This window comes from Babjeviella inositovora (genome assembly GCF_001661335.1).
Source record: "Babjeviella inositovora NRRL Y-12698 unplaced genomic scaffold BABINscaffold_1, whole genome shotgun sequence".
NCBI lineage: Eukaryota > Fungi > Ascomycota > Pichiomycetes > Serinales > Babjeviella > Babjeviella inositovora.
In genome coordinates, this window is record NW_017566838.1 from 62,559 (window position 1) to 86,457 (window position 23,899).

The 23,899-nt window shown below is 47.8% G+C and overlaps 14 protein-coding genes and 1 non-coding gene across 15 annotated transcripts in view; 6 read left to right on the forward strand and 9 right to left on the reverse strand.

The window, feature by feature from the left end:
• BABINDRAFT_173123 (uncharacterized protein) overlaps window positions 1-479 on the reverse strand; it is a gene marked incomplete at its 3' end in the record, with an annotated part of 1,242 nt that extends 763 nt beyond the window's left edge. Inside the window, exon 1 of the mRNA XM_019130939.1 lies at window positions 14-479. Coding sequence (XP_018987514.1) covers window positions 14-386 — 373 coding nt within the window. The 5' untranslated portion in view covers window positions 387-479. The remainder of the gene's footprint in view (window positions 1-13) is intronic.
• An 823-nt stretch (window positions 480-1,302) lies between these two features.
• On the forward strand, window positions 1,303-1,384 carry BABINDRAFT_t2. Its single transcript has one exon. It is a non-coding gene; the product is annotated as a tRNA-Ser (tRNA).
• Window positions 1,385-1,927: 543 nt separating this feature from the next.
• CAF16 (putative ATP-binding cassette family ATPase) lies at window positions 1,928-2,914 on the forward strand (the record flags this gene model as incomplete). Its single annotated transcript, XM_019131514.1, has 2 exons — window positions 1,928-2,673; window positions 2,710-2,914. The coding sequence occupies 2 exons, from the start codon at window positions 1,928-1,930 to the stop codon at window positions 2,912-2,914; spliced, it is 951 nt and encodes a 316-aa protein (XP_018987515.1).
• A 274-nt stretch (window positions 2,915-3,188) lies between these two features.
• Window positions 3,189-4,391, reverse strand: RIM11 (serine/threonine protein kinase; the record flags this gene model as incomplete). Its single annotated transcript, XM_019130680.1, has 1 exon — window positions 3,189-4,391. One exon carries the CDS (start codon window positions 4,389-4,391, stop codon window positions 3,189-3,191), a length of 1,203 nt encoding a protein of 400 aa, XP_018987516.1.
• On the reverse strand, window positions 4,299-5,101 carry BABINDRAFT_158834 (uncharacterized protein). The gene has a single exon (XM_019127305.1). It carries the CDS (start codon window positions 4,799-4,801, stop codon window positions 4,526-4,528), a length of 276 nt encoding a protein of 91 aa, XP_018987517.1. The 5' UTR covers window positions 4,802-5,101; the 3' UTR covers window positions 4,299-4,525.
• BABINDRAFT_164003 (uncharacterized protein) lies at window positions 4,910-5,937 on the reverse strand (the record flags this gene model as incomplete). Its single annotated transcript, XM_019130214.1, has 2 exons — window positions 4,910-5,464; window positions 5,872-5,937. 2 exons carry the CDS (start codon window positions 5,935-5,937, stop codon window positions 4,910-4,912), a joined length of 621 nt encoding a protein of 206 aa, XP_018987518.1.
• Window positions 5,938-7,528: 1,591 nt separating this feature from the next.
• On the reverse strand, window positions 7,529-8,852 carry BABINDRAFT_68832 (uncharacterized protein). The gene is made up of 2 exons (XM_019132526.1): window positions 8,708-8,852; window positions 7,529-8,661 (listed from the first exon to the last, which is right to left on the reverse strand). The coding sequence occupies exons 1-2, from the start codon at window positions 8,769-8,771 to the stop codon at window positions 7,721-7,723; spliced, it is 1,005 nt and encodes a 334-aa protein (XP_018987519.1). The 5' UTR covers window positions 8,772-8,852; the 3' UTR covers window positions 7,529-7,720.
• Window positions 8,853-9,083: 231 nt separating this feature from the next.
• BABINDRAFT_158837 (uncharacterized protein) lies at window positions 9,084-11,762 on the forward strand. Its single transcript, XM_019127306.1, has one exon. The coding sequence runs from the start codon at window positions 9,149-9,151 to the stop codon at window positions 11,471-11,473; it is 2,325 nt and encodes a 774-aa protein (XP_018987520.1). The 5' UTR covers window positions 9,084-9,148; the 3' UTR covers window positions 11,474-11,762.
• Window positions 11,763-12,550: 788 nt separating this feature from the next.
• Window positions 12,551-13,396, reverse strand: RPL10 (60S ribosomal protein uL16). Its single transcript, XM_019127307.1, has one exon. The coding sequence runs from the start codon at window positions 13,255-13,257 to the stop codon at window positions 12,586-12,588; it is 672 nt and encodes a 223-aa protein (XP_018987521.1). The 5' UTR covers window positions 13,258-13,396; the 3' UTR covers window positions 12,551-12,585.
• Window positions 13,397-13,923: 527 nt separating this feature from the next.
• On the forward strand, window positions 13,924-14,657 carry BABINDRAFT_158841 (uncharacterized protein). The gene has a single exon (XM_019127308.1). It carries the CDS (start codon window positions 13,954-13,956, stop codon window positions 14,509-14,511), a length of 558 nt encoding a protein of 185 aa, XP_018987522.1. The 5' UTR covers window positions 13,924-13,953; the 3' UTR covers window positions 14,512-14,657.
• A 404-nt stretch (window positions 14,658-15,061) lies between these two features.
• Window positions 15,062-16,706, reverse strand: BABINDRAFT_158842 (uncharacterized protein). The gene has a single exon (XM_019127309.1). The coding sequence runs from the start codon at window positions 16,496-16,498 to the stop codon at window positions 15,125-15,127; it is 1,374 nt and encodes a 457-aa protein (XP_018987523.1). The 5' UTR covers window positions 16,499-16,706; the 3' UTR covers window positions 15,062-15,124.
• Window positions 16,707-16,884: 178 nt separating this feature from the next.
• NOT4 (CCR4-NOT core ubiquitin-protein ligase subunit) lies at window positions 16,885-18,805 on the forward strand (the record flags this gene model as incomplete). The annotated part of the gene is made up of 3 exons (XM_019131063.1): window positions 16,885-17,023; window positions 17,161-18,528; window positions 18,622-18,805. The coding sequence occupies exons 1-3, from the start codon at window positions 16,971-16,973 to the stop codon at window positions 18,803-18,805; spliced, it is 1,605 nt and encodes a 534-aa protein (XP_018987524.1). The 5' UTR covers window positions 16,885-16,970.
• Window positions 18,806-19,258: 453 nt separating this feature from the next.
• On the forward strand, window positions 19,259-20,018 carry BABINDRAFT_158843 (uncharacterized protein). The gene has a single exon (XM_019127310.1). The coding sequence runs from the start codon at window positions 19,264-19,266 to the stop codon at window positions 19,969-19,971; it is 708 nt and encodes a 235-aa protein (XP_018987525.1). The 5' UTR covers window positions 19,259-19,263; the 3' UTR covers window positions 19,972-20,018.
• A 434-nt stretch (window positions 20,019-20,452) lies between these two features.
• On the reverse strand, window positions 20,453-21,578 carry BABINDRAFT_158844 (U1 snRNP complex subunit). Its single transcript, XM_019127311.1, has one exon. It carries the CDS (start codon window positions 21,569-21,571, stop codon window positions 20,600-20,602), a length of 972 nt encoding a protein of 323 aa, XP_018987526.1. The 5' UTR covers window positions 21,572-21,578; the 3' UTR covers window positions 20,453-20,599.
• Window positions 21,579-22,282: 704 nt separating this feature from the next.
• On the reverse strand, window positions 22,283-23,556 carry BABINDRAFT_158845 (uncharacterized protein). The gene has a single exon (XM_019127312.1). The coding sequence runs from the start codon at window positions 23,504-23,506 to the stop codon at window positions 22,466-22,468; it is 1,041 nt and encodes a 346-aa protein (XP_018987527.1). The 5' UTR covers window positions 23,507-23,556; the 3' UTR covers window positions 22,283-22,465.
• Window positions 23,557-23,899: the final 343 nt, after the last annotated feature.

Sequence of the window (23,899 nt, forward strand, 5' to 3'; positions counted from 1 at the left end):
CTGGCAGACTTACAGGAACCGTCATCGGCGTACGGAGAGTACGTGATACCCTTACCCTTGACAGCATAAGCGGCAACACCAGTTTCAGTAGAAACAGTGGTGGAGGAATTGTCGGAAGCCTTGATGCTTGAACCAGTTGCTACGACTGAAGTGACTAAAGTTGTTGGAGTAGTAGAACTTAAAACATTTGACATGGAGGAAAAATAAGACAGAGAGGTAAGGCCCATCTCTAATATTTGACTGCTGCCAACGGAAACCTTTACCAATTGAGTCTCGTAAACGGTAACAACAACTGGTCGAGCGTCACGCTTAGCATGAACGTGATTAAGCGGATTGGCTAAAGCAGCCGCTGGTGCCAATAAAAGGATGATATCAGATAGTTTCATTTCAACTGGGGTTTAAGTATTATTGGAAAATGGGTATCGGTTCTAAGGAGTAAGTTATAGAGAAGTGAGCTCGATGCAAGCGGGATATCGAAGCTAAGAGAGAGCGTGGGAGAACAGTTTAGTATCTGACCATATGTCTAATTTCTATTCCAGTTTAGCGGGGGTCCGTCAATTTTTATAGACTTCATTTTCGGCTGTAATTCGAAGAAAAAAATGCTCTCTTTCTAGCGCAGCTCAACTATGTATTATACCGGGAAGGGTTGTCATGGACACACCATTGAAGTTGCAGGGCCTAGAACCAGCATTTGAACTATTTCCCGTTCTAATACTAGGTTTCTCCATGGTGATTTGTATAATACTGCTGTTTCAGTGGAGACGGACCTGCAGCAATACCCGAAACACCGAACAAGGCGCAAAAGCTAGCCCATTAAAGTTCTGAAACAAGGCGCAGCCTGCAGCGAGCTGTCTTCGTGCAGCAAGCCGGAGAGATTCATGCTTGTTTCATGCGTGAAAGTAAAAAGCAAATGCCGGAGACCGAATAGAAAAGTTTTTTTCCTTGTAATGGCATTCACATTTGTTTTGCATCTTGCTGAAACATCATATAGCTCCTGTATGGGAATTATTAAGTGGAATTTTTGTAGACGGGTGGTATGTATACATATTTACCAGAGCCTGAAGATATCGAGCCAGAGTATAGATCTCAGGTTTGCTATAGTTGTCAACAGATCTATAACGAAAAACTCAAACCCCTTACAATTTTGTATCCTCTTTCACTCGATTTGGGTTCATTTGGCTGTTTGAGTGGCGTATAGTATACTTATGTCCTGTCCTCTTTTAAAACTAGCCCAAACGTCCGGAGATATCTGTTGTGTACGTGGCTCTTGGAAAAGACCATTCGTCTATTGTCTAATCAATTGGCAACGTGGCCGAGCGGTTAAGGCGAAAGATTAGAAATCTTTTGGGCTCTGCCCGCGCAGGTTCGAGTCCTGCCGTTGTCGTTATTTTTGTATCATGATGTTTGATCGATATCGATATTTTTATAGATAAATATCATACTATTTATAAAATAAATATATATCTGTCAGTGGAACAGGCATTTAGTATTTGAATAGACGTACTCATATGCATCAAATAAAAATTACATGGAAATATAACCAGTATTTTTATATAAATAATAATGGTTATATTTATTAAAACTATGTGTGATAGTATATGTATATACCCATTCTGCATATTTAACCAATTACTAGAATAAATTCACGTATTATAGAGATATATTCATTATATATATATATTTAACCTAAATTTACCTCAGAATATATGTCTACTGTATATCAATATTTTATATCTAAACACTGTCACTTTTTAACCATAGAGATTTTCTCTCGGGTTGGTCGATCGTGCTTACTAATGACGCGCTTGCACGTGAATTATTTTACTACCGGTAGCGGAAAAATCTGTATGATTAAAAAGTGACAATGTCTAGATATAAACACCGACAAAAGATAGCCGCAATCTGTTCTCACCAGTTTACCTCAAAAATGAATGAAACCGAACTCCTTGCAATCAAGACCACTCACTTGACCTATACCTTTCCTCAGACTGATAAAGTTGGTCTTGCCGACATCAACTTAGACATTCCATGGGGAACATCCAACTTGCTTATTGGTCCAAACGGGGCCGGTAAATCTACACTTTTGAAAATCCTAGCCGGTAAGACTTTAACCAAGGCTGGCTCTGTGTTTGTAAACGGCTCCGATCCTTTCAGAGCTAGCAACGGGAACAATGGCCTTATCCACACAACCTACCTCGGAACGGAATGGGCCTCCAACCCCATTGTGCGGAGAGACATTCCGGTGGTTGTCCTTTTGGCGTCTATCGGGGGTAACGATTACCCCGAAAGAAGAGATTTATTGGTTAAACTCTTGGATATTGACATCACCTGGAGGATGAACAACGTCAGTGACGGTGAGAGGAGAAGAGTCCAGTTGGCCATGGGCTTGCTCCAACCCTGGAAGTTGTTGTTGTTAGACGAGGTTACCGTCGATTTGGATGTCTTGGTGCGTAACGAGTTGTTGAAGTATTTGAAGAGCGAGTGTGTGACTAGAGGCTGCTGTGTAATATACGCCACCCACATCTTTGATGGGTTAGGCAATTGGCCTGATAAAATCATCCACATCTCTGGTGGTGGTAAGTTGGACGATGTGCAGTTGCATGACATTGACTTCAGCGGGGCCTCCACTGTAAGCCAATCGCTTACCGTCACAGATAACAACAATAAGCGGACGTACGAAAATATCTCCATCGACCAAGAAACCGGTAGGATGCAGTTGACCGCAGTACCCTCCTTGCACCCATTGGCATTGTACTGGTTAACCGAAGATATCTTGTCTAGAGGTTTAGACAGAGAGCAAGGTGAGAAGAACCGTCCATCGTGGGATGAATTGAAGGAGAGGATGGAAGGTTTGTTCTACGACGGTGACTCTTCCAGAGTTACCGAGTACTTTAAGAAAACCAGAAAGACTTAGATATGTACTTTCGCGAAAGGTGTACAGGTTTTACGATTAATGAATAGATAATCGCCCAACAGGCATGAAACCGTACCCACAGACTATAGGGTTCCCTAAACATCGAGCAATTATAACCATGTTCATGAAGTTCATTAGACAAAGCGGAAACAATAAAAGTGTAAAAAAAGGACGAAAAGTTACCTAGAAAAGAGCGAAAGCGTTGCATGTCACGGTATACAGCGGGAAGAAAATCAGAGAACATTAATATGCAAGTAAACACCAGGGGCCGGACCTACTCTAAAGTAACAATCATTTCGTTTGCTGGAATAGGCCGTAACCCGTGCTCCAAGGTGTACCCCTCACCTTCATCCAAGCCCTTTAATCTGTCAATAGCAAAAGCCGGGACAAACCTAGAGTTCAACTGCGGGTTGATGGATAACTCGCGTCTATCAAAATCGAACAATTCTGGGACTGGTTTCATGTCTCCAAACTGTGGTTGTGGTTGTGGATTATCTTGATTTGAGGATGGCGACACATGTCTGGATTCAGGATAGGCCAACTGAGCGTTGGATCTCAACTCATCAAAGTATGGGTGGGCCAAAGATTCCACAGCGGTGATTCTCTCCAATGGAGAGTACTTCAAGATGACGTTCAACAAGTCGATGCACTCACTCGAGCACTTCTTGAACACCTTGACTAATGGGATGGCTTTGATCTGTGGGAACTTGTGTTCCATGTAGTTCGGATTCATGGTTCTGATCTCGTCTCTCAGAGGGGTTCCCAAAATCTTGATGATTTCGACAAGTTGGTCAATCCCACTTTCACCAGGAAACAAAGGTTGGCCCAAGATTAATTCGGCCATGACACAACCAGCCAGCCACACGTCAATCTGGGTGGTGTAATTTGTGGCCCCGAAAATCAACTCTGGAGCACGGTAGTAACGAGAGCAAATGTACGAGACATTTGGCTCCAGGGGGTTCAAGATCTTGGCCGAGCCGAAGTCACACAACTTCAAGACGCCAGACTGCGGATCGATCAACAAGTTTTGTGGCTTGATATCTCTGTGGCAGATCCCTTGCAGATGGATGTAGTTCAACGCCCTCAACATCTGGTAGGTGTACAACTTGATTTCAAAGTGCGGTAACGTGGCCTTTCTGGTGACAAAGTACGACGAAGCTCTGTATAATGTCTCCGGAACAAACTCCAAAATCAAGTTCAAATACAACTCATCTTGTTCATTGTTGTTGTAGAAGTAGTATTTCAAATCGACAATGTTTCGGTGGTGCACCAACTTCATGATCTGCAACTCTCTGTTCTTGAAACGTTTGTCTTGGAGCACACGCTTGATGGCGCAGGTTTCATCCAACGGTTGAACTTTGGTTTGGAAGACGACCCCGAAGGAGCCGTGACCGACCATTTGGCATTGTGTGTATGTGATGGTGGAGGACTCGCCATTGTGACCATCTTGGACCTGTTCGGTGATGACTTCTGACATTGGATGTTAGTATAGTTCTGATCGCCGGGTGGAGAGTATGCAATGAATGTAAGGGCGCTGATGAGCCAAAGCTGAAAAAAAAATGGGCCGTGTTGTTCGTCCGTTCGTCCGTAGTCTGTATGGTGCAATAGCTCTTAGTTCCTGTCGTTCCTCATTAAAACAAGACCGATCAGGTTTGTGAGATAGTTGAAAGAATAGCAATCAACCAGTTGCAGCCAGGGTGAGAGACAGAGAGCCAAAAAAAGAAAGCAACAATGCTTTCTCTGAGCAGGTAAGAGGGTCATGCGCGCTATAGTAACAACATACGATCGACACGGACGACAGTGGGAGCGAGCGAAAATCATGGAGATTTCGCGGGCGAGCGAGTGCGAAAAAGTAAATGCAGGATAATAGCGCAGAGGCAACTCCATGGGGAGAGAGTCAGCTGGTGCGTGCACACCAAAGGCCGACACATAAGAGAACGCCCGTAAACTCGTTGCTAATACCCTTCGTGGCTCACATTCATTGTTTGCGGTAGGTTAATAAAGATACGTACTGTTTCTGTTCTTTGGCTGACTCATGTCGCTGATGAACTTGTCTTGGGCCTTTTGCCTCATCTTACGTTCTTGCTCGACGGACTTGATTTTTTTTTTGCCGGGGTCGGAGGACTTAGTGGAGGACTGGTTGACGATTTTCTTGAACAAACTCAACGCAGCGGTGAAGTTTTTTTTCTTACTTGGGGGGTCTAACGATGGGAGCTTGGAAAGTGGTGCTTCGGCTTCGACAGATTTCTCGATGTGCTGGACGGTGATAACAGGTAAGGAGGCCTTGCCGTAGATTGGCAAGTGCTCGAAGAGGGGGAGAAGGCTGGAGGTTTTAGTATCGATGAATTCCTCCGGTTCGTCAGTAGAAGTGTGCGAGATTTCCGATGAGTAGAAAAGGGTAGAGTCGTGAACACCGTCTGTACGTGTGTTGGAGAGAGGGGAGAATTGGGTGGACAGCTTGAAGGGGGTTTTGCAGGAGGCGGCGGCAGTTACGCGCGAGTAAAAGTATTCGCGAACGGAACTGAGCTTTAGGAGAAGGTCAGGGGTGAACTACGGACAACACGGTATTACGCAGTTGGCAAATTCAAAATAAAATGTAGATCGCAATATTTCGAGTTGCAAGGGCCAGTGGATGCAGTTATAGAGAAAGTGCGCCAGATGGAGATTAACGTGTGTACTTTAGCAAGTAAACTAGATTTCTGGGCGTGGTTTTACAGATCCTAGATAGCGCGCTGGTGAAATGGGGACTAGAGAGTTTAAGTACAGACAGCTAGAATGTCCAAACTATGGCCAAAGTTTTTTTTTTTGACATGCCCCCCCACTAGATGGCTAGCGTCCTGCACTTGGCGGTGACCATTAAGCTAGTCACTCTGCATATACGGCTTAAGGTTTCCTTTCTATATGATACGGAATGCACGCGCTTCTCTGCGGGCGGGGTCGTAAAATGAGCCTAATACGGGGAAACTCAGGTTATTTGGCAGAAACCCTTCATAGGCATCAGAAGTGTAGCTCGTGAGCTCCATTTATCAACAGCCATTTTTATATAGCGCTTATCTCCAGAAAATTTGAAAGAGTCTCATAGGATGTTAAATCCTAAAGTTCCCGCTAGTGTATTCCTGGATGTCCTGCACGAGCTATGGTTGATGAGGATACGTGAACTCCATGGAGTAGATGCGGGGTCGTGATCCGTGACGCTCCGTTTCTTTTTCGAGATTACACGTTCGTTGCTACCCTGGCTCAAACACATGGCTTATCCGACACACTGCACACAGACGTGGGACAAGCTTTGCGATTCGAGATAGACAGAATGTTTTATAGGGGTCCTAGGATATACATGTCATATCATCTATTAGCATGAAAAGATAACATTATAGACTCTCTAATCTGAATGTGTGTAGCCTTCGCGAACTTGGGTATATATCCAAAAAATAATATAACCACGAAGTGCTATTGAATAGAATAACGATGGCAAGAACGAATGCCAAATTGAACAAAAACATTGATATATTACACCAGAGGGAAGACTGGGCCCTTTCAGGAAATTCCGAATGGCTAGGAGTGTGGGCTGGATGGTGATGATTCTCTTTCTAGTTCTAGCTTTTGTGTGATTGAGGCAAGAGCAATGCAGGCTAGAAATCGCTTACTCAGTTTGTTTTCTTACAGATGGCGACAAGGTGAATACATACGTGCTAGATCACCGGTTGAAAATGCGTAGGCTACGGTAGTGGATATTCACGGAGGGGCTTTGGATGAAACTTTGCTCGTAAAAGCTGCAACTTTGGTTGTGGCGCTTGGTGTGGGGTACATATGGAACACTTTGATAGCCTAAGCCTGAACAAAGTCGTTGGACTATTCATACCCCCCAAATCTTTTATTCTATTGATTGGCACTAATAAAAATGAACCGATTTCTCATAGCCCCGCAGTTTCTTTAAAGATAATACATCACAAACTAAGCTTATTTCGAAAAACGGAAACAAGTCCCAGAGTGGACACGCATAATTCATATCAGTTTACTGACTTTACGAGAGATTCTAATAGGAGTATAGCGAGGTTTTTCGCTTTAGTAAAAGCAGACAGCGTAGAACTACTAATGATTGTGTGGAGAGTCTATATGTGCTGGGCAAGACTCAAATGCAACCAGGTTACGCTATGACAAAGAATACCAAGGTGCCTTTCTCAATGAATGAACAGTTATATAGCGCCGGTGTACAGGGTTATGTTACAATTCCCAACGAATTATCAGGCTTAAAAGGTAGCCTTTGTAGATCGTATCTCTGGGAAATCTAAAGCAAATAGTTTTATCACAGATTTTTTTATAGCTCTCTCCGATTACTTGCTCACGGAGGTATCCCAATGTCTTCATGAACTTGTTAAAGGATTGCCTATCCGATACGCGGGAAAAACCCTTGATATGGACCATTCATATGGCCATCACCAGTATTTCACTCGAAACATACCGTCTATATCCCCTCTCACTGAGGAACACTACCCCATGCTACCACCATCCATATTTTTAAACTAATCTTAAATGTGCATTAGCGCTTTATCTTTCAGGAATCTCAAGTGCCGTTCTATAAGTATGGAACACTCTATAGTTTAGTCATCACCGTGGTCTGAGTATGCATCTTGGCTTTAAGGTTGAGCCAAACTTCAGTCAATAATCAACTGGGTATTTTCTGTAACAGCTTTCCTATCCTTAGTTCCCCATCTCTTCTCTAATTCTCTATATCTCTTTTCTATTTCTCCACGTCTCTTTCTCCATTTCATTTTTCCGCCCCCAATTTCCTCCCTCTATCGGGCTTTGTCATTCAATTAGGGGCTTCAATGCCTCGCACAACATGTCCCCCGCGTCGCCCTGAAAAAACCAGTCGCCTTCGCTCACAGTTTCAACATTAAAGACCGCCACTTTCCCGCCCTGGAGCTTGACGCGTTCGACATAGCCAACGCCGGGCCAGACGGCACCGGACGTGCCGATAACCAAAATCAAGTCCACCTTAGCACTCGTCATGAAACGGTCGACCGTATCTATGGCCTTGAAGAGCAACGACTCCCCGAACCACACAACGCCTGGGCGCAACAAGCCCTCGTGGCACTCGGGGCAGTGAGGAAGCTGTGCCTCCTCGAGCTGCTGCACTGGCTGAAATACGGGCGAGAGAAGCGTGGGGATAGCCTCCGCTGTCGGTGTCTTATCGACAGAAGCCTCTCCTGAAAGCTTTCGCTTGCGGCTAGGCGGCGTTTCCACATCGTTGTCGCGCAACGCGGGGGTCAACGGATGGACATAGTTACAGTCTTCACGGTACGTGCACATGAAAGAGGTACACCGCAAGGTGAAGAGTGACCCATGGAGTTCCACCAAGTGGTCGGCTGGATGGCTCGCGCGCTGGTGCAAGCCATCCACGTTCTGGGTCAAGGTTAGGAACCGGAACCTGGGGTCCTCTGGCCCCTGGGACGCCCTAGGGCTGTCGTTGGGCGTGGCACCGCGGCTGGAATGCTTGAAAAAAGGGTTCAGGTGGTTAGAGAAAATGGGGGCAGACCTCTGTGCTAGCTTCGCTAGAGCGCGGTGGCCGTTATTGGGAACAGCCTCCAACGCCTGATACCGCTTGTGGGTGTAGAATTGCCACACCAAGCCTGGATCGATCTGGAACGCCTCTGGGGTCGCCAAATCGATCATCTGGAAGTTTTTCCACTTTTCATTTGACGCACGGTGCGTCGGGAGGCCCGACTTGACCGATAGACCGGCGCCAACTGCGGGGTTAGTATCGAGTAGAGCTGAGGCGAGAGATAGGCGTACCTAGCGCAACGATATTCTTGCACGTTCGGAGGTATTCATGGAACGAGTCTATATCGGTGAGCATGGGGGTTGTATAGTGTATGAATATGGTATCTAAGCAGATCTGATCAGAGGAGGTAATGATGTGAAAGTGCAAAATAGCTGCTATAACGTAGGTATCGATAGTGGCCCTGTAATCATTGCGCCAAGTTATATACAGGCTGGACGTGCGCCGCCAAATCCTACGCGCGGGCTTTTGCAAACTGAAAACAAATCGTGCGAATTAGCCGCTCCGAACCGCGTTTTCTTCCATCTTGTAACACATCCGTGGTAGACGATAAATCAGCTGGAAATCCATAATTGTTTCACAATTATACGCATTTATATCTTGTCACCGGTTTCAATTGCTCAAAACTTTTATCTCCGACTTTGCTCACGTTTCACACCATTTCACGTTTGCTCATGCCATTTAGATTCAACCAGCAAGTGGTGGCCGAGCGGTTGAGACCGCTCTTCGAGAAGCTCTACGAGATGACTGACTCTGCAGACGGCCACGCGGTGTCGGATGCGTTCCATAAGTTGCCGCCGCGCCTGTTGACGGAGTACTACAAGGTGATCAGGAAGCCGCAGTCGCTCCACCTCATCCGCGTCAACTTGAACAACAAGCGGTACCTCAACCCACAGGGCTTTGTTAACGAGTTGGCACAGATTACGTGGAACGCACGTTTCTTTAACGAGAAGGACTCGTGGATCTACTCTGACGCCGAGGTCATCGACGACTACCTCCGCAACGAGGTGATTCCCACGATCAACAGCGACCCGCAGCTCAACCACGACGGCGCATACCAGGTCTTCTACCCGGACTTAGGTCCGTTGGACGACGTGGCAGGGTACGAGGAACCTGAGTACGAGGCTGAGGATGTCGACAATAACTCTGAGTACGAGGAGGAGTACGTTGCGCCGAGCGCGACTGTTAGCGCGGTCGCGGGCACGCCGCTTTCCACACGCGACTCCACGCCTGCGCCATACGGGGCTGCCACATTCCCCAAGAATACCAACTTCGATGCGTGGGTCAAGCGCGGCCGTCCGCCGGTCATCGACCGCCCACACGAACAGCGCATCAAGAACGTGTTGCGCAACTTGAAGAAGGTCAAGGCCGCGTCCGGGCGCGATCTCTATCTCACGTTCGACCGCCTTCCGTCGCGCGAGGACTTTCCAGAGTACTACGCGGCCGTTAACATGCCCACCTCGTTCGACACTATCAAGATGAAGATCAGACAGCGCAAGTATGCGGACGTGGATGCATTTGTGCGGGACTTGCAGCTTATTGTGGCCAATGCCACATTCTTCTATGACCCGCAGAACCCGGTGTACCAAGATGCGGTGCGCTTGGACTCCAACTTCCAGGAGATTTTGGCGGCCGAGATGGCCAAGCCGGACTCTGCGTACATGGATCCACAGCAGGGAATGCGCATCCCTTTGGACCTGTTGGACGTGGATGGTCAGACGTACCAGATCGGTGACTGGGTGTTGCTCAACAACCCGAACGACGTGACAAAACCCACCGTCGGCCAGGTGTTCCGCTTGTGGCAGACACAAGACGGCAAGCGCTGGGTCAACGTGTGTTGGTACTACCGTCCCGAGCAGACGGTGCATCGCTTCGACCGACTCTTCTATGAGAACGAGGTGTTCAAGACAGGCCAGTACCGTGACCACCTCGCGGAGGAGATTCGCGGGCACTGTTATGTGGCGTTCTTCACGCGCTTCCAGCGCGGGGACCCCGCGTTCCAACTTGCGGGGCCGTTGTTCATCTGTGAGTTCCGCTTTAATGACTCCAACAAGGAGTTCAACAAAATCCGCACGTGGAAGGCGTGCCTCCCGGACGAGGTGCGCCACGTAGAGGACCCCATCGTGCCGTTGCCAGGCGGCTTGCGCAAGATGCCTAAGTTCGACTCACCGCTCAAGCACTTGTTGCCTGCCACTGCCACCGAGGATATGCCCATGCCCGAGCCGGTCATCGGGTATCCTAATGCTCCGCCAGTCATTGGTGGCGTTTACTTGAGACCGCCGTTCACCGGTGATGACACCTTAGGCGAGTACTCGTCGTCTGCCAAGGCGAAGGAGAAGCAGCGTTTGAACTCGCCTAGCGTCGGCCTGCCGCTTGGGCCATACAAGACTGGGCCCTTGATCACCAACGCTAGTGTCGCCAACAGTGCCATGAACGGCTTGGCCGCCATCTCCCCGGGCATGAAACGCACGCCCGTGAAGGCTCCGGCGCCTTATGGGCTCGCCTCACCGCTGTACAAGACGAATCTGTCCATACACCATGCCACCACCGCTTATACTATGCCGTCTCTGACAAATGCCTACACGTTGCCAGCCGTCCAGGACACGTTAACGGGGCTTTTGGGCGACGTGCGCGTGATGGATGCGGTTAACAGCCACCGCCGGGTTATGGGCGCTATGTTCGACACCAGTTCCGCGCCCTCACTGATCTGGCTCCGCGGCCCGCCCGTCAAGGTGGCTGCACGCGTCCACACCCACCACAACGACGTGTTTGAGAACTGTTTTGTTAACAGGGTTGCGAAGCAGGGTGTCAGTGTGGCTGCTGGAGAGGAAGCGAACGATGAGCGCATGAAGAGACGGTCACAGGACAGGGAGCACGACGAGTATGTGGAGGCACCGGGAGCTGGGTTTGCCGACGGGGTGGGGTTAGGACACAGTGCGAAGTACTTGGCGTATGTGATTAAGCGGAGAAAGGCTGCGAGTGCGAGAGTGAGTGCGTAGCATGAACTCGAGAGATGTCAAACATGTAATAATAGTGAAGGGGATCCCAAGTAGAGATCTCAGTATCTTAAACTGCTTGAGTAAAGCCATAATCAGTGAATTGAAGCTGGTGAGATCGCGATGCAAGTACGTAGTTCGAGTGCAGACAGAAATGGTATGGAACCACGGGTATCGTAAAGACAGCAATGCCGATGCATAAGTCATGGATATAAATGAGAGCGGCAATACCTTGATTTCTGGAGTTTATACATGCAGCTTATATAATAAATACAAGATCCGTATTGGGATCGGAGCTAATTCATAAGAGGAGTGAAGTAAGAGTTAAAGGCGGAGTAGATTGGGTCTTATCTCTGATTTGTACCTGAACATACCCCGACACGACACACTTTCAACGGTTTCATCTACATGCTTTTTTCCTAATTCATACTTTCAATAAACCACCACTGAGTTACTCAATCAGTAGAAATATCTAGAGACAAGAAAAAAAGGGTGGATTATGGAGATAAAGACAAGATCGCCGATCGTTCTCGCAGGGAACATGCTCTTTTCCGTTACCGGCGATATCGATTTAGCTATGGGATCCTGGATAATAACTGGAGAGCCATTTAAGCGACTTACCTTATCAGATCTGTGGCTCTAGTTAAAGGTCTTAGGCCAGCTCTTGTTATCACCGAAGGTAGCGGTCTAAGTTTGTCAGGGAGGAGTTATTTTGACACACCGACTTGAGTATACGACGCTTCCGAGGGTGAATTACAGACCGCCACAAAGGCTTGGGACGCAGTATAGCATATTGTGCATGCTCAATTGGCCCTTGCTTTATTTTATTTTATTCAAGGCGAATAAAATCCGGCTATATTATGAGAATTAATCACAGTATATGACGCAGCCCCGTACAATGTGCAACGCGTTGAATGGATTCGTGCCAAAACCTACATTGATATGGGGATGTCAAACTATACTATATCTACACAAGTCTTCGAGTTCTAAGAAAACTTGCACTTAACACACGATACGACTTCTACGCGCAGTAGATGGATACTAAGTTGTGTATAAAATTAAACAACTAAAAGAAATTTTGGTATATACTATATAGTTAAAAATCTTTAAGAAGTTTAAGCTTCCTGGTCTTGCAAGAAGAAAGTTGGGAACTCCTTCATGTTGTATTCCAAGTTACCCTTCTTAGACAAGAACTTAACGAAAGCACCGTCATCCTTGACTTCACCAGCGTTTCTCTTGACAACGTAGTCATCTCTGTCCAAGTTGGTGAAACCCCACTTCTTGGAAAGAATGATTCTCTGCTGACCTGGGAACTTGTATCTGGCTCTTCTAAGACCTTCAATACAGACAGCCTTGTTGGAATCCTTGGTTCTGACAGACATGATGATTTGACCAATGTTGACACGAGCGGCCAAACCGTGTGGCTTACCCCAAGCACCTCTCATACCCTGTTGCAATCTATCGGCACCGGCACAAGACAACATCTTGTTGATTCTCAAGACGTGGAACGGGTGGACTCTGACTCTCAAGTGGAAAGCGTCACGACCAGAAACCTTGGTCATGTACTTGTTGGCACAAATACGGGCAGCTTCCAAAGCTTCAGAGGACAACTGTTCCAACTCGTTGGAGACCAAGTGGATACACAATGGGAAATCGTCGACAGACGCCTTCTTTCTACCTAAATCATAAATTCTGATCTTGGAGTCTGGGACACCTCTGTTGTATCTGGACTTTGGGAAAGGTTTGTTCTTACAGTATCTGTAACAACGAGCAGGTCTTCTAGCCATTTTGGAGTAATGTATAGATTGGTCTAACGAGGAGTCAGAAAACAGGAGGGAGCTATTAAACGCTTTATACCAAAAACTGTTTTGTACAATGCGCACTATGCCACACCGCTGAGTAATTCTCACTTGCCGCCCTCACTAGGCAGAATTTGTCAGCCAGTGTGGGTGTGACCCACCTTGGGCTTTCTCGCCACCACGAGAGTGAAAATTTTCCGAAGCCTCTGTGCCGGAATGCATAGGGTGGCGAGAAACAAACATTCTAGGGCAGAGAAAGACGTGTGTAGACCAGTTTCACGCTGAATGCAGTAATCGTGTGACTGCTTTTTCTTGCGAGACCAGTTTTTTCACACCAGGGTGTGGAGCATCGCTCTGTATATAGCATCACGTGCTCAATTGTCGAAAACCTAAAGATCACGCAAGCATTAAGGTTGGGGTCTACATCTGGGTGGCAAATATTACTACCGCGCCACGCTTATCCTGGTTTGGCATTTTATGGCGAGGCAAATGCTTTCCCCACACGAGGCGCGTGCACACCCATATCGGGATATATGTGGCTGATGCTCATCTCATCACGTGGGATTATTATGCAGGAGTTGAAATTTTCGAATTTTTTTTTACTTTTTCCAGGAGAATTTTAATACATGTAAATCGATCCCCTTAGATAAGAGGTTTGGAGGCTAGCCATAATACGCGATAAACATGGGGAGATATAGTGTTAAGAGATACAAGACCAAGAGAAGAACCAGAGACTTGGACAGCATCTTCTACGAGGATCTTGCCAGTGCTGAGCGCCGTGACGAATTGTTGAACAAGCAACCATTGGACGAGACCAAGCCTGGTTTGGGCCAGCATTACTGCATCGAATGTGCAAAGTACTTTGAAAACAAGGTTGCCATCAAGACTCACTTGAAGGGTGGTATCCATAAGAGAAGAGTCAAGGACTTGAACGCTAGACCTTATACTCCATTGGAATCCCTCGCTGCCTCCGGTACCAACATGGAGTTGTTTGCCCAAAGCGTCGAGAAGTATAAGATGCTCGATGCTCAGAGAAAGATCGACATGGCGAAGGAAGCCGAGTTGGTCAAGCAGCAAGAAGAGGCCGAAGAAGCTGCTAAGAAGGAATTGGAAGCCGTTGAAGCCGCCGAAATTGCTTCTGCTAGAGCTGCCAAGAAGGCTGTCAATGCGCCAGCCGAAGAAGTCGATGAAGATGACAACTTAGAAGATGCCAAGATGGACGACGAAGTTGTTATGGCTTAAATCCCCAACACCCACTCCACGTTCCCAGTATCCTCCCTTGCTTTCATATAGACCAGATTATGGCACCACATCACTGTATATTACTATTCTCACAAAAAGTGAATCCTCCTTAAATAAACTACGACGTTAACACTCTATAGACCAAGGCTATGCCTATAAGTATCACGTATGAGCTGCATATCGTACTTCACAAATATATAGCCCTATTGACTTACATGAAATTCACATAAAAAGAGGAGAGGCTGGTCCTCCCTATGTCTTATATACACTATATAGTCAACCTATATACTGCTAAAGTAGTTATCTTACCTATTAAGTAGAGACATGCCACAGATAGTCACCCTTAGATTTAGGTTAAGTCAGAGCTGATGATACAGGCCTATAAATATTATCATATCAATACGCATGCGGTATACAACAGCTTCCATAAAACACCACGATAAGAGCACGAATCTTAGGAATTAGATCATTGAAGCTCCAGAGTAATATTTAACCGGATAATAACCTTCCAATACCTCCATCTACGTCAAATATTCATTAACCTACACATCACCTTCTCTATAGACAAACTATTTTGTGAGAGAATATATATATATATATATATATACAAACACTACTCGACAGGCCACCAGGCAGGAACCTCAAACTCAACTCTAACCTCCGCACCATTCTCCAAATCACATCTGTAGACCTTAGTTTTGGCAATCTGGTCCAAACTCATTAAGGCAAAACACCTGGCGCCGTCAACCGCCACAATCTTGCCGCCAGAGCGGCGTCTGCGTTTGGTAGGATTAGATACCCCAAACGGACTTGCAAAGGGTGAAGACACCAGGTCCAGCTCTACCGTGATCGGGGAATCGTAGATAGGGCTCAACTCACAGCCGATCAAACTGGAAGGGGCTTCCCCGGTGATCATTATGGAACCAGGGACACATCTTTTTCTAATTACCCCAGCAGTGTACGTTCTGATGGTTAACTCCTGGCCGACATAGCAGCCTTTATCGAGCGACATGCCCATAGTATAGTCCAAGTTCAAGTCAAACGGCAAGAAATTAACCCCTGCAAGTGCCGGATCGCCAGTGTTGAGCACGTCAGCGGATTCAATCACCCCATTGGCAAACCGCCGGGTTCTAAGGACCGCTTCGTCCACAATATGCGGGGACTCCTCAATGGTGAGAAGCCGTGACGCCGCGATAACCGCGTCCGCATCGCCCGCATCGTCCACCAAAAACTTGACTCCGAAGCCCGGGACACGGCCATCAATGGCAAAGCCCACGACGGGCGCATCACTCTGGAAGAGAATCTCCGATTGCATAAACACGGTGGCGTTCTCTAGGGCCTGCCCTGGCGACTTTGTCAGCGAAAAGAGCACCGTCTTGAAGTTCTCCACGAACTGGGAGAATTCTGGCGAATCGTTGTAATAGTAATATGATGACAAGCGAGGCTGAGACGTGATAATAACCTGCGACTTGAGTTTGTGCATCTTGAGCATCATCATCATCTTGCGTGCGTTCGCGGTATCAACCTCGAGAAGGTACGCAGCCAGGTCCTCGCTCTGCGCCTCTGAGACTGTGAATGGTGTGGGGTAGAGGAACACATCGCCAAAAACACGCCCCTTGGAGTTCAATATCATGGAGAAGATCCCATCGCGCAGTACGCTGAGACGCTCTGAATCGGTGGCCGCCCCGCTGAAGATGTCCTCGTGCATGATCCCCCAGTTGCGCGACACATCGATCGCATGGATATCCGCATCATCGCCCGTCGCGGGTTCTGTAACGGTATGCTCGTTCTTCTTTGTGAGCGTGGGCATGAGCCGTGACGTGATGAGTCCGTTGAGGAACTTGGTGGCGTCAGTGCCAGCGACCTGGATGAGCGACTTGGAGAGTCTGGAAACGCCGCTGGCGGGCGCGCTGTTGAAGCGTGCACCAAGCGCCGAAAGGCTCACTGTCCGTACCGTGGCTATTGATCGTGTGATTGAGAGTAGCATAGGAAGGAGGCTAAGGTGGCCAGCAAATGACTAATTATGTAGCATTTGTAATCCACGGTTTGTGGCTCGCTTACACGCATCTGACCGGGTTTGTAGTGAGGCGCTCGGTGCAGGAGGAAGATTTCAGAGAGCCCCACGAAGAAGCAACTAGAAGACTGTAATAACAAGAAGCAGTACTGTGAGATACTCGAAGGAAAGTATAAACTAAACTAGTTGCTTAGACGGTGATTTTGGAGCTGGAGACTAATAGTCTTCATCTCTGTATGGACATTCCAGCGTTGATAGAAACGTCATCTATTGGTAGTGTGTCTACCAGTGAAAACCAAGCACGAAGGCGTATAATTTTAGTAGGGAGACATTGCTGAAAGCTCACAAACGTGCAAAACGTTTATTTCAACACCCCCCCAACGGAACCCACTCGATACATATCCGATAAGTGTCCACTAATTACTAATTACATCAACAAAGCATTATGTTACCTCCACAATCAGATTCCTTCATATCCGACGAAGAAGAGGACTACTGGTATGTACTTTGATCCATCGAGCGCTGTGTTTGAAAGGACGAGGGCACCGATGCTGCGACTCTCTCTGCCACGTGTCTGGTCCTACAACTGGCGTATGCGAATATTCCCTTCTCTATGACCCCATACTAACCTCTAGTCCTCTTTGCGTTGAAGAGTTGGACATTTCCGACAAAAACTTCAAGCCATGCCCGTGCGGGTACCAAATCTGTCAGTTCTGCTACAATAATATCCGTCAGAATCCTGAGCTCAACGGAAAGTGCCCTGCGTGCAGACGCACGTATGACGATGAGAGCGTGGAATACAGACAGATCTCGACCGAGGAGTACAAGCTGTTCCAGTCCAAGAAGGAGCGCAAGGACCGTGAACGCAAGGAGCGCGAAAAGGCCAAGAAGGAGAACGAACAGTTGTCGCGCAAGCACCTCTCGGGAATGCGTGTGATTCAGAAGAACCTCGTGTACGTGGTAGGGCTCAACCCGCCAGTGAACTCGGACGAGTTGCACAACGTGCTCCGCCTGGAGCGCTACTTCGGGCAATACGGCAAGATCTTGAAGATCGTGGTGAATAAGCGCACGCCCAACCCTACGTCGCACCACATAACCGGCACGGGGCTCGGTTTTGGCGTGTACGTGACTTTTGCGCGTAAGGAGGACGCTGCACGCTGCATCAATGCGGTCGATGGCTCACTCCTCGATGGACGTACTTTGAAGGCGGCGTACGGGACCACCAAGTACTGCCTGCTGTACCTCCGCGGGCAGGCGTGCCCCAACCCGAACTGCATGTTCTTGCACGAGCCGGGCGAGGAGGCGGACCTGTACACGCGCCAGGACTTGTCGACGCGCGCGGGCATCAAGATGGGCAGTGCAATGATCAACGGTCGCGAGATCGAGATCATGGAAGGCGGTTTCATCCTCGAGTCGACGCCTCTCAACGTCAATGCCGCATTCAATACGCCGATTTCGCATGTCAATGCGCACACTCCGCTCAGTGAAATTACGTTGCCGCTGACGGCCGCGTGGGCGTCCAAGAGCGCCGCGACGCCACTTGCAGGCTCGCCTGCAATCTCTAACACGCCGTTGGCCAATGAATCGGCCTTCCCGACGTTGGCCGAGATGCAGCAACAGCAGGCGCCTGCTGAAAAGCGCAAGAAAGAAAAGTCGCCGGGCGTAGGCACGGACGCGGACGGCGGTGTGTCGCCGTACTTTGCAACGGACGACGATGCGCAGTTCGCGTCTCAGTTTGTGCGTGCAGGTGCGAACTTGGTAGAGAACTACAACAAGCTTAACTACGCTGTCCGGGATGTGGATGACAGGTTGGCTGACTTTCCGCCGTTGTTTGCGTTCAACGTGGATGTTACCGCCCACTGCAAGTGCGACAGCTCTATTATCAACAAGTTGGTCGAGACGTTGTTGTTCCGTCCTTACAAGGCACTCAACGGCGGCTTCGTGGCGCCCGTTGCGCCGCAGGCGCCACCGCCACCACACGTGCAGCAAATGATGCAGCAGCAGCAGATACCGCAACAGACGAATGCGAACGCGTTGAACAAGCTCTTGCACCAGCCTGCGTCGGCCGCTGGTACGCCGACGGTGCAACACCTCAGCATGTTTAATAAGATGAGAGATACTGCGACGCCGCCGCCGCCCGGTTTGTTTGCGGGCCAGTCACAGGCATATATGCAGCAGATGCAACAGTTCCAGAAGCCGCCTCCGGCGGGCGTGGATGTGGGTGCCAACTCCAGTGAGTTGTTGAGCCAGTTGATGAATGGGAAGAAAATCGGGGCCTAGGAGCAGCGAGCAGTAAGTGCGAAGTATGTCTAAAGCATTGTAAATTGAGATGCATATAAGGAAACTTTGGATGTCTTGCAGAGAGTGTAGGGTGGCAAGTAGTAAACGGGGCATGTCTTGAACAGTATAGGTTGAGATGCATAAAAGTTTAGATATTTTGTAGAGGGCCGGTTGGGATAAATGATGGAATGCCTTGTGGATTGAGATTTATCAGCATGTTAAACTACAGAAGGTTAAACAAGGAGTTGGGATAGGCTGAAATGTTTGAAAACTTCCATCATTTATTTTATTGGCCTTGAAGTTTATCATTGGAGGATGAGGAAGAGTTTATGGCCTGTCACCACTTTATACTCTCGATTCCAGTTTGAGAATCCTGCATGGAGATGAAAAAATATGCAGCTTATATACAACCCTGACCCGATTCGTTCTCTATCTGCTATACCCACTACACATCCACAATGCCTGAAGACACATCGAGGCTCAACACCTCCAAGTTGGGTACCAAACAGTATTGGGATGACTTCTATAAACTCGAAAACTCCAACTTCCAGGAGAACCCACAGGACACGGGTGAGGAGTGGTTTGACGATTCTGATGCCGCCGAGAAGATGTGCGAGTTTTTGATGGACAACTTGTCCGAGGTCCCTTCTTTGAATCAGGAGTCGTACATGTGTGACATGGGTACTGGTAATGGGCGCTTGTTGTTCCAGTTGAGGGAGGAGGGGTTCCAAGGCAAAATGGTAGGGGTGGACTACTCCGAGCACTCGGTGAGGTTTGCGCGGGACATTGCGGAGGAAAACGAGGTAGAGGGAATTTCCTTCGAACGAGTCGACATTTTGACCGATAACGAGTGGCTTTCCGAGGAAAGAAACACCTACGATGTCGTTTTGGACAAGGGTACCTTGGACGCCATTGCTCTCAGCGACGACACTTACGGCGAGAGACAGCAGACCGGCCCGCAGGTGTATCCACATTCCATCGGAAAGCTTTTGAAGAAAGGCGGTATCTTCTTGATCACCAGCTGCAATTTCACCGAGGCTGAGTTGGTCAAGATAATTGAATCGTGTGAGGACTTGAAGGTGTGGAAGAAGATCGAGTATCCTGTATTTGAGTTCGGCGGGATCAAAGGTTCTACCATCTGTTCCATTGCCTTTATTAAGAGCTAGATATGTACTATAGAATAATAATGAAACATGAACCAGGTTGTGCTGAGAAGAAAATGTAGTTGTTTACAAGGATGTACCGTCCATGCTGAGAAGTTTGGGAACAAAGGGTACATTTTATCGCTTTAATCAGAGAGTCCCAGACAGGACAAACACACTTTAGCATTTGGAATTAAAGGTTATATGAGTATTTTCTCGCAGATGTGGAATCATAATTAATATCACCGTATAGCCACACTCATTCTGTTTTCTTTTTGCTCTATTTTAGAGTAATCTTTCTGCGTTTCGTGCCCTTTCCAGTACGTAGCTAGTCTGGTATAGACAAATTCTTAGCTGAAAAGTTTAACCTCAGTCGAATCAACGGCTAAACCTTGAGATACCATTAGAACGAGAATTCTTTCAACGCCATAAACAGAAAACTCCAATTCGTTCGCATTGTATAGGCTGACCACGGCCCGAGGTAAAACGAGTTACATAAGTTCTAGCGGTTAATATTTCTATTTTAATACGATGAATCCAATGAAGCACACAAAAACTGCGAGCCCCAACTGACAAGGGTTCCACCTCTTGTCTAAGATTTTTTACCTCCTCTGGGAATGATTCCTTTTGACCTGACATCCCATACCTAACCTTAGTACATGGACCGGTCGAATCGGGTAGTCCGATCCTCCTTTTTATCCCTGGCTGGCTCACGTTCCCTGCGCTCGGGCACGCGCGCGTCTCTGTCGCGGAAGTCTCTGCTATCGCGCGATTCGTATTTATACGGCGCCTCGGTTTTGACATCCTTGTACTTTTCATACACGCCGTACTTCCCGCCGTAACGCGGGTCTCTCTCTGGCCTTTCGTTGCTGGCCTGTCTCTCGTATGGTCTGCGCTCGGTAGGGCCCAGCCGCAGGCTATAGGCTGGCCGGGTACCAAATCTGGGTGCGGTCCTTGTTTGATGCACGCTGCGCGGTCCGCTGGGCCCACCAAAGGTATTGGTTCTGCCTCCCCAAACCCTCGTCTTGGTGTAGTGTCTACCGCCTAAACCACCACCCAAGCGGCGTGGCTGCCAGTGCTTGATGGTTCTTCCCCTCTCAATATCGGTGACAAGCTCACGCTCGTTAATTTTCATGCCGTTGGACTCCTTGTATGCATTGCGGCAGTCGTACTCGGAGTTGAAAATGAGAAACGCGTAGCCTCGCGATTTTCCGCGCTGGTCGCGCACGATGCGCACCCTTTCGATGGGCCCAAACCCAGCAAATTTCTTCTGGAGCTCCAACTCGGTTACCTCGTAGTCCAAGCGGCCCACAAATAGGGTTTTGAACGGGTCGCCCTGGATCTGGGGGTCCTCGGACGGGTTCCACCGCGCAAGATCACTTGCGACCTTCGCTTGCTGTACGCGCTGGCGCTCCCTGCGCTCGCGCTGCTGCTTCTGAATGGGTCCCTCCGTCGGTGTGTACTGTATTTCGCTGTCGTAGGATTTGAGCTGTGCGAGATACCCGCTGAGGCCCGACACGGCCGGCGTGCTCCGTTCCTTAGGTGCAATGTCGATGTGCTCCAAATACTTCAAGCGCGGCCGCGGCTCAAAGAGCTTGGCAATGTTTGGGGGATACGTGGTCATCGTGGCGTTCTGGCAAGAGTATGTTGTGGATGGTAAGGACTAGGATCTAGAGAAAATAGGACGTGGTTATGCAGCAAGAGATTTCTAGTAAAAAAAAATAATGTCCTGCACGAGCAAACAATGTGGATTTTGCAAGAGCAGAGCCTGGAAATATAATAGTGTCGCTTGATAAGTGTTCGTAAAGAATCAATGGTGATTGTACGACTATAATAAATAGTAATAGAACCATATTATTACTATATTATAACTCAGCTATGTATTTTCCGAGCTATATAATTAGCTGGGCCATAAATTTTGACATTGGTTCTGGCATTGAGCGTATTTGCGTCACTTCCAGAATACCAACCGGAGATGTTACTATAGCCATTAGAAGTTAAAACAGATCACTTAGGTTATATATATGTACTGTTTCATGTAAGTGAGCTTACTTCCCATTTTATTACACCTAATATGGCCGGCTTTTGATTATTATTGGGCCAAACTATATTCTCTGTAGCCAGATCAGCCTCAAGATGGTTTAGAGGATACATAGAAGGGATATTTATATACCTTAGTGTATATTGCAACTATTTTATCTTCTACACTCAAGGAATATTATGAGTAATTGCATCTTTTACTGTAGCGATCCCTCTTTATATTCCTCAGCCTCGCCTTGTTGATATCAAGGGGAAGGAGTCGAGGCCCTTTTATAGGATTCCAACGACACTGAAAGCCCGTTGTAAAGATTCTGTGGACAAATACCCACATGCTCATAAATGCTACGTGCATATAGACTTGCCAAAATTTATCCAGTTATTTCTTAGCCACCGTAGCTTTCGGAGTTCTACACGGATTCAAACCCATGGGTATATTGGCTTTTGGCCAATTTTATAATTATACAGTCTATTATGCAGATTAGGCCTCAGGAACGAGCTTCTTGATATTCTCATACAAGTCGTCTCTTATCTCGGCCCTGGCGGTCTTGATAGCGTACTGCACTGGACTGCCCGACTCGTCTATGCTCACAACGCGCAAGAATTTCTCGCTCTGCAACGACGACTCCATTCCCTTGGAAACCTCCAACTTTGCCACTAGTGGCACATTCATAATTACGCGCAACAACCCATTGGATCTCATCACGATCCGTGATTTGTGGGTCTTGTTGTTGGTGTTCAAGTGGAGCACACCTACGCCGCGCTCCTTCCAGCCTTCCGTGACTTTACTGAGGTCCAACGCGTACAACCGCGCCTTTGTGTTAAGCACCGATGTCTCTTCCTCCTCACCGGTGGCCACAGTCGTTTTGGTCAACTCCACCTGTTTGAACTGGTCCTTGGGTGCGGAAGCGGTCATGTCTTCTTCTAGCTCGGCGTTCTCCGCTACGGTTTCCTTGGCAGAGTCCAAGAACGACGGCTTGTTTAACGTTGCCTGGAACGCGTTACCGAACGTGGACTTGGAGCCAAACGTGCCAAACGTTGACTCGTTCTGCGGGGCATCTTCTTCCGCCGCCGGCGGGGTGCTGAAGACGTTTTTACCCTTTAGCGCCGTGGAGAACGCGCTACCACCGAAAGACGTGGTGGAACCGAAGATGTGCTTCTTTTCTGGGGTTTTAGCTGGAGGTGCATCATTCTCAGCTATTTCATCAGCGACAGGTGCTGGCGTGAAGGGCTTAGACGACCCAAATGCTGTCTTCCCGAACACAAATGCTGGCTTTTTCTTTGCTTTTTCCCCTTTCATTTCTTCCTTGCCTGTCTCTATCTTTGTTTCCTCATCCAATTCTTTATACTCGCTCTCAAGCTTCGCCAGCTCTTTGTCCTGTTCCTTCTCTTCAGATGGCGTCAACTTCATCTTTTTTCTCTCCTCGTCTTGCGATTCGTGTGTTTCGCTGCAAGGCTCAACTGGAGTTTCCTCCAACGCTCTCTTCTTTGACGTTTCATCAATAGCATCTCCTTGGGTCATGGTTAGGTTTATAGCTTCTTTTTCCCAAGGTTTGTGAGCGTGGAGTGGTTGGATCAAAACGCGTGTTTTTTTGCCTCTGTTTACCGGTTCGACTTTGCTCTATGTAATTTATCGGTACGGGCACACCAAGGGTGTTTTTCTGTGAGGGATAATCCTAAGCTTAAGAGTACCCCACAATCGCTTTGCCAAAGATTTCGGCAAGGGCGTTTTGCAAAAGATATCGGACTAGTATCAGGCTTGTGTTAAAAATTTGGAGAAACAAAACTAACGGTCCTTCAGGGTGTTGCTAATTTCATAGGAGACCATCAGGAAATATACCAAGTGTAACAGAGATCAGATCGTTGCCGATATTGAGATATGGCAAGCTCAGCCTACTCCCAGGATAGATATAAT